This window comes from Vigna radiata, chromosome 6, assembly GCF_000741045.1.
Source record: "Vigna radiata var. radiata cultivar VC1973A chromosome 6, Vradiata_ver6, whole genome shotgun sequence".
Taxonomy (NCBI): domain Eukaryota; kingdom Viridiplantae; phylum Streptophyta; class Magnoliopsida; order Fabales; family Fabaceae; genus Vigna; species Vigna radiata.
Genome location: NC_028356.1, coordinates 37,427,674 through 37,436,759, shown reverse-complemented (window position 1 = coordinate 37,436,759; position 9,086 = coordinate 37,427,674). Strand labels below are relative to the sequence as shown.

Genomic DNA, 9,086 nt, shown 5'->3' with positions numbered 1-9,086 from the left:
GAAAAACCCCCGCAAATTGAATATATAGAGGAGGTTTTTACCCTCCGCAGAAAAACCCCCGCAAATTGAATATGATACCAGGGGGCGAAAAAAACCCCCGCAGATAGTTTGTGGCGACTNAAACTGCGGGGGTTTGAAAAACCCCCGCAATTTATTTAGCGGAGGGTAAAAACCCCCGCTAATTGAAAAAAAAACCCCTCTAAATAAGCTTTTTTTTGTAGTGTGGTATGCAGACAATGAAAAAGAAATTCTACCAATAAGATCTAAACCATAAACAGTCAAGAAAGTCCAAAACAAAATATATCTTTGACATATTAAACTGTATGTTTTATTTTATTTTCCACCGAAGTTTTTGTTTTCTCTAAATGATATTATGATAAATACGATTTTCAAAAATAAATTATAAAATATATCAACAGTTTGATAAGTTTTCACTTTTTTTAAAATTTTACCAATTTCAATTTGTTTGATTGGATTGAAACATCTCTAGTTTTACCCAAATAAGTTAACTCTTTATATAACCTTTTATACATTATAACAACTTAATAATAAATAAAATGATTATATATTTTTTATTTAATACTTTCTGTAAGGATTTTTTATAAATTAATATCCCCAAATTTAAATAATTAAAGACTGCATTAAAATTTAAAATAAAAACAGCTAAAACTTTAGTTATATTAGTTTGGGATTTTAGTACATCAACTATTTGAAAACATATTCAATAACAATATTAACATAATAATAAACAATTCTTCAATTTTTAAACTAGTTTCTAAATCACTTTATATAATTAATGATATATTTTTGTGTGTTTCTAATTCAATTTGTATTTGATATACTAAGTTTTTAATTATTCCAAAAATATTATAACTAATAAGTAAAACATAAATTTATTTAAGCAAAGTGTAAGTGTTTTAGTTTTATGAATAGAAATTATATAAGAAGAAATATTATATCAAAGTTAGTCTCTTATATTAATTAGTCTCTTAGGTGTTTGAACTTATTTTTTTCTTCCATTTCGTGTTATATGTATAAATTTTTTATATCATATTTATTAATCACAATTATCTAGACCTTGAATAATATTATGAAATTTTTTTAAGTGATTTTCTATTTCATTTTCTTGATTAATATTTTTCAAATTGCACCATAATATTTCATAACGGTTAAATTTACGTAAATATTCAAACTATTAGTGTATAATATGACAAACATGCAATTTATTTTTTATTCCAAATCTATTGTACAAAACCTCTCTTTTCCATCATAATCCTGCAATATGTTATTGCTTTATAGCATGTTATTCTTTAGAAGTTATATTAATTCAAATATGTCTTTGAATCACAATACCGTACATCAAAGGTATGAATTTTAAAGTTTTAAAAATAAAATTATATTAAAGTTTGAAATAAAAGATTAATTTTAATTTTCTGATAAAATTAAAAACATAAAAAATACTATTTAACATTTTTTTTAAGGGGAAGAATATATAGATTGAAGTTATAGTATTGAATAAAGATTTGTTATAGAAATATATATGGTGAAATCAAATCAAAGAAAATTGAGTGAATGATTCGGATGCCTTGTGTTTGTTTGGTGTCGCCTATGCATATTCTTCACTCTTAATATGCCTTACAACATTTCAACATTATATTGTTCATCTGTTTTTCACTCAACCACCACTCAACGTAGTCAATTGAAACATTGACGACAACCATATCACTCAAAATCACCTGGTTGGGATATAAATAAAGTTTCATATAGAATAAATGAAAAGTCGGACACAGTTTTTAAACACAAAGAAAATGTTATTTTAACACCAATTTTTGATATTATTTTGACACTGCACATATGTTAAAATGTGGTTAGACGATTTCAAATTAAAAAAAACTGAGACAAAAACATATTTAAAAGAGAAAAACCAAAGTTTCTTTTTTAATTTGAAATCGTTCAACCATATTTTGACACGTGTGCAGTGTCAAAATGGTGTAAGAATATTGGTGTTAAAATATCATTTTTTTTTCTATACACAATATATATGGAAAATGATATTTTAACACCATTTTTTGACACTATTTTGACACTGCACATGTGTCAAAATGTGATTGGACGATTTCAAATTAAAAAAGTTGAGAGAGGGGTATGTTTGAAAGAAAAAAACCAAAGTTTGTTTTTTTAATTTGAAATCGTTCAACCACATTTTGACACGTGTGTAGTGTCAAAACGGTGTAAAAAGATGGTGTTAAAATTTTATTTTCCAATATATATCTCTCTGGATAAGAGATTTTGGAGTAATATCAAAAATACCGTTCATACTAATCCATCGTCATTCTCTTGTTTTTTCCAACCGTCTTTCACGAGCATGTGATAACGAAAACTTTCCACAACACTTTCAGGAACCGACACGAGGACTCTAACTGCATCAGAATCTCCAACCACCGGTAAAAACAAACAGTAAACATAGCTAGATAAAGGACCCATAAACAAGGGTTTTCCTAATCCGAAATCCACATCTTCCAACCCTAGCCTTGACCATTGCGATATAACCAAACTCGTCGAAAGATCAACACGCACCGTTTTGTCCTCCAACAGATCAACCATTGACCTTATATACCCTTTCTCCTCCAAACTAGCCTTAGCTTCTTGCAACGCTTTCAAACCGTGACTGATATCATCGTCGTTATCATTTTCAACTGTTGTTAAATCTCTCACTGTGCTCTCTGCGCATGCCAGAACAAACCCGTTCCCGTAATAACCTTCTGGGAGGTTAACCTTTTTCCTAACGTTAACTGTGAAAATGAGTTTAACTGTTATCGTGGGGCAGAGATTCATTGATTTAACCCACGCACGCCACGTGTGTGCCGCCACGCTTTCGAAGGTGGTGACGGGCTTCGGCCACGACAAACACTGTTTCTTTAAAAGAAGCACCTCGGAGGCTCCGAATGTGAATGACGTGGCGACCAGCGGCTGCGAGTGCATCATCCAACTGTGCAGGTCCACTTCATGAGACGCCGGGTTTGCTCTGGTGTATCCCGCGTGTGTGAAGTGCACCTGGGGAGGGTCTCGAGGATTCAACACGTGTCGCCCGTGGAAGGGTGTGACTGGTAATTCAGTGTTGGGCTCTCTAGCTAGACGGGCCCAATCGTGTAGGAATTGGGACGCGCCGGTGCCGTCGCAAAGACAGTGGTTGATCGCCGTGCACAGTATCATCCCTCCGCATCGGAGACTTGTCACCTTAAAGTTTAGTAGGTATGAATTAATTAAAAATATGTTAAAATATAAAATGATAAAAATTATTATTAGGAATAAGTTTAATATATTCAAAATCGGTAATAAATATGATTATCAACCTGGATTATAAGAGGAGGAAGATCTAAGAAACTTTGAGCTTCGACTTTGCAAAGGAGCTTCTTCCATGAAGTGTTTGGCAGGTTGCAAGGTTGAAGTAATTGTTGAGCAGTGGCATCCATGAAAGCCTCAGCAAACACAGCACCTTCGCCATTGCAATCCACCTGAAGCTTGTGATCATCCTCAGAAATGCTGCTCCTCCTCAATCTCCCAGCTAAGGGGTAGTAATCCACCAAAGCTCTTGACAGAGAAGACTTCAACACATCCACGCTCACACATTTCTCGAAGAGGTGCACGTACTTAACGGAGAATCTGAAGAACTTTTGGCTGTCGAGATTGGATAGATGGAGAGAATGCTTTGGTGTTGGAGCACATGGGAATATGGTAACTGGTGGCCTAGGATATACACAATCTGGAAGTTCCATAGATTTTGACATTTTTTTTTTCAGTTCTTCACATGCAAGTATAGTTTGAAGGTAAAAGAAGATGAAACTCCATCTGCATGAAGATGTCAAACCTGATATATATCAGTAACTTCAAAGATTTCACCTTCTGCTGAGATCAGGACATACCCTGATTTTCTCAGAAAATGAATAGCAAATAAAAGAGAGAAATCAGATTCATGAAGGTTAGAAGAACACAAGTGTGAGGGAAAAGAGAGCTTTTACTTGTAAAGAAGAACAAGAGAAGAGAGATAGGTCATTCTGAAGTTAACGATTCCTTTTATAGAAACGGTAGGTTAATGTGAGGAAATGTTCAACATAAATTTATGTGTTTTTTTTTTAAAAAAAAACACTTTTAATCCAATTCCTAATCCTAGGGTTAATTATTGAAATTAAAGTGTTAATGGTTTTAAAGTTGGAGTTTCATTATAGTTTTATTTTAAAAAAGCATCACTTTTTCAAATAATTTAAAAAATATATATTTAAATTATCTTAATCTCATTTTTTAAGTTGTTATGTTCATATTATTAAGAATAAAAGAACAATTCTCTTCTAGCCTAGGGTAGCCTTCCAAACTTTTGACCAAACAAGAATATATTCTAATTGGTTAAATTTGGTAAGAAAATGTAAAAGGCTTAACTTTATTCTTCAAAAAGAGAAAAATGGGTGAGAAGTTCAAAGGTGGAAAATACTGGTATATTTCTCATATAAGCTTTACATATGAATTGACAATTTGGAATTTTCTAACACATTAATTGCTTGACTTCTTATTTTTCATTCACACAATCCTATTCATTAATGTTTTGTACGTATTATACTATTTAAATAAGGATAATGATTCTTAGACAACATTTATTTTGACAACATTTGAACAAGTGTCATTCTGTGATTGGTCTATGGTGATATTATTTATGATTATTATTATTGATTGTGAAGTAATTTTGAACCAATCATAGAATGACATGTAAATGATGTTTAAATGTTGTCTAAGTATCATTATCCTTTAAATAATTATAAATAATACTATGTTAAAAATATATATACCAATCTGTCAAATTGTATTTAGTAGATAAATATATGATTCTCGCTAAAAGTGTGCAAGCCTATGATATATATTTGAAATTTGATAGAAGTGCATTGGTGGCGAATACCGATTGAAATAATAATAATATCGATTGTTTGTCGGAAACTCATCCATTGAAATAATATAATCGGACCGTATGTCGGAAACTGATCAATTATAGGATAAACTAAATAACTAATTAGTCTAAATAGGTTATTAATCAGGTTTAAAGAAAACTAGGTCATAATTGGTCAAATTTAATAAAAAATTTATGGAGAATATTATAAATATATGTTAAAAGTATGATTATTAGAATTTTTATGATACATTTATTATAATATTAATGGTTGTATCCATCAAATATGAGTTAATTTTAACATGTATCTCTTAATTGATTGATAAACCAATTACCTAAATTCTAGTAAGTATTCCCTATATGCAACATTTTAGTGTCCACCACAGGATCGAGCAAAAACTTCTGAAACCTACATGATAACTACTAACAACATGATAGGTAACGTTGTGTTGAAGGAAACTTTGGATGATTAAATGGATTCGAGAGAAATGAGGCAGAGGATGCAAAGGTAGATGAAGGAAATGCAAAAGAAGTATAAGAAAGAGATAAAGGTGTTGCGAGCTGAGAATGCAATCATACGACAAGAAAGGGTTGATAAAGATGTTGTGCCATCCACTCTTACTCTTCAAGGACTAGTATATCAACTATGAGTAGACTAAATCATCTAGATAAGCAGCTTTGGAGTAAGTAAAAACCATAACTAGTCCGTTGTGACAGTTGATACGACTGATCTGTTCCCGTTCACTATTGGAATTATGGAGATCCCTTTTATTAATAATTTTGATAAGTATAATGAATCTATCAACCTGGACAAACACATTTGGATCTTCATGAACATATGAAATGAAATGATAGAATATAAAAATATGAAATGAGAATATAAAAACATGTAGAATGAGAAAGATGAAGAAGCTATGTCAAACAAGAATTCTCATGTTATTGGAAAAATAGAGAAAATCGAAATGCCTATAATTCAATCCACGCGTTGATTCTTTTGTTTTTGGTTGAAATTTGGTCTCTTCAGCATGTCACGTCTTGAAAGAGTGAGCTTGTATGATTAAAGACAGGAACGAAGTTAATGAATTAATGGCCATAAAAATTGTCGTATAAGATGTAACAAAGTAACCAATAATAACAATTTTGATGTTACCATTAGTTTCTCCACTTACGTAACTCCAATGGTCAGTAGATATCTTTTTTCTTGTTATGATGTTATGTTAACCAGATTTTTTTCAAAGAAAATTCATATCTTCTTGAACATATGTTGAGAAGATTCTAAAGACATTTTTTTTGTTAAAATTTAAAATAAGTTAGTGGAGGACTTCATAAGAACAATGTAAGTTTAAATGGTATTTTGTAATGTTTTGAGTTTGAAAATATTATAAGATGTATTGTTATACGAGAATATATATATTTTTTTAATATTAACGTTGGGAAATGGAAATCGAGATTCAAATTCTTATATCTTAATGTTTCATTCTTTAATTTTATTATTAGTTATTATTGATAAAAAAAAATTAAAATTAATAAATCAGATAAAAGATAATTCAGTTCAATTTACACAATTTTTCTTAACTTTAATTATGTGAGGTTTTCATTATCATATTAAATAATTTTAATCATATAAAAATTATTGTAAATATTTAGAAAAGGATATTTTAAAAGTGATGATAGTTTAAAAATAGTATTATATTTGACTATTTTAATACTAAGTTTTTAATATAAATAGTTTTATTGTAAACAAGTTTCATTATTTTATAACACACCGTTTATCTAAAAATCACTTTTTTCTAGAGTTCTCTGACTTTTCTCTAACAATTGTCATTCCATGTTTATGGGTTTGAAAACCAGAAATTGCATGGGTAATCCTTGAAACGAGATCATCTATTTCATCTTATTAGTTTATTCAAAAAGAGTAAGTTGATTTATGCTATTTTGCTTAGTTGTGTGTTTTTTGTGCATGTGAGATTTTGTGGTTTTGCATATGACATATGAGTACTCTGCAATACTCTCTATTGATAAGTAGTTCTAACACTATGTCTGATCATGTTTTTATGGTTTGTAGGAGCAGCTAGAGTTCCTTGAATTGTTGGAGTCCTTATATGATTTTTGGAGTTGTTTGATAATAGGTCATGAAAGCTAAATATCGTGTTTTAAAGTTGTTAGTGTTTTTGAGAATCCGAGTTGCACATTGGTTTTGTCTAGAATTGATTGACTTATCGGTGTTGAGGTTTGAACTGATGAAATTTGTTGTTTGAAATTGCTTGTACGTGGTTTGCTTTGTCTTAATTGATGTTAAGTCAAGGAACTTGAGAATTTGGCCATTTGAACAAGTTGGTATTAACTCTAACATTTAAACCTGTTTTTGAACCAAACACTAAGTCAAGTACCAATTTGGTCATCTCAATAGGTTATTGGTTCACAAAATTGAAGTTGTTGGTTTGACATTGAGCAATGCTGGTGTGGCATTGAACACAATTTGACTATGCAAGTCTAGAGGAAGTTGCGCTCAAGATTGTTGAGCATCAACTTTCACCGTTGAGTGGCCATTTCTATGAATGGTCTAAATCTTAGCGATGATCGCTGAGAGTCAATTTCCACTACATGTTTGGAACAATTTAATTCCAAGTCGCTGAGCGACAAAATGGTCTCATTGGGTGAGACAATTTGCAAGAGGTTTGGCGCTTAAAGTTAGAATTGGCGCTAACACACTCTCCTTTGCAAAAAGGTTTCACGTTGAGCGTCATTTTGAGCGCCAATGTATGTTTTTGGTGAATTTCTTATTGTTTAAAGTGATTTACCATGGTTTCTATGTATGGTTATTAAGGATTGTGTCGTTTCATGGATTGATAACATGATTGTGAGTATTATGGTGCTTATTCATGTATGATATTGTGATGATGATGAGTTTGTTATTAGTTATGTGCATGTTATATGTGTTTGGCGTAATTTCATGAATCTTGTAGGGAGATTCTATGGTAGTATTTCAATAGTGTAAGCATTAATGTGGGAATCTATATGTTGGAGGTTATGTTGTCGCTCTAATAACCATTAAATCTCATGTAGAGAATGATGACTATGTAGTGAGAGGAGCAGGATGTCCTACTTTAGGGATTTTACTTGGCTTAAAACGTTAACGGACTAACATTGTGTGGTAGGGGTGAAACTCATTGATAATGAATCTGTAGAGTAGTAGATGTAACCACAAGTGCACAAGCCTCCAAAATTTCACACCAATGTTTTAGATGGATATTTAAGTCTAGAATGAGTCATTATATGATAAGGTTGTTTTATGAATGAATGTTGTATGATGTTTATTTATGAAATTTTTTTTGGTATATTAGTTTATTTATTTGTCTGTATTTTTGTTTTTTCTTGTGTTGTAATGATCACTTTATTTTTTATTTGTATGAATAAATGAAAATGTTATAGTTGATGTAATGTAAGTTGAAAAAGATACAACAACATTATTAAGATTTGTTGTATCGTGTATAAACCTTTTTCTTTTAAAAATTCTTACTTTCAATTAATATATAAATAACTTGTTATACTCCGTACGTACTTTATATTGTAATATATTATTTATATTTCTATCTCACGTTCTTGTTAATTATCATTTATGTAAATTTTATTCAATAGTTTTACACTATTAAATTAAATAAAATATTACAATTATTACTTATACCATATTTTCTCAATAATCTATTTACTTGATAGTTGAGTAAAAATTATATATTTAAATATATTTAATTCAAACAATTATAATGTTGTGTTAATTAGTTTGATTATAATAACGTGGGATATTTGTTTCAGTTTTAACCTTTTTGACTTGAAAGAAAAACAAGTGAACCCAAATATGGTCAAACTCTGCTCAAGTTGAATGGAATATGTTCTGAGTGGCTCAAAATTCCGTTCATTTTATTTTTCACTAAAGACAACTCTTTCTTTCTAAATCAGTAAAGCATTCATTCTATTTCCATGAAATATCGACCGTTTTATAATTTCAACAGAATAATTTCTTTTTATAAAAAATTTCAACATATCGTTTGACTAATTATTTAAAATTGTAAAATTTAAAATTTTCTAAGAAGTTAAAAAATATATTATTTTTATTTATATTCTTTTTCAATTCAATTTTAGTCTTGACGTTTAC

General features: G+C 30.1%; 1 protein-coding gene across 1 annotated transcript; it reads right to left on the bottom strand.

Annotated features, from left to right (window-relative positions):
- Positions 1 to 2,227: 2,227 nt before the first annotated feature.
- On the bottom strand, positions 2,228 to 4,165 carry LOC106764359 (fatty alcohol:caffeoyl-CoA acyltransferase-like). Its single transcript, XM_014648642.2, has 2 exons — positions 3,354 to 4,165; positions 2,228 to 3,237 (listed from the first exon to the last, which is right to left on the bottom strand). Exons 1-2 carry the CDS (start codon positions 3,786 to 3,788, stop codon positions 2,314 to 2,316), a joined length of 1,359 nt encoding a protein of 452 aa, XP_014504128.1. The 5' UTR covers positions 3,789 to 4,165; the 3' UTR covers positions 2,228 to 2,313.
- Between the last annotated feature and the right edge of the window lie 4,921 nt (positions 4,166 to 9,086).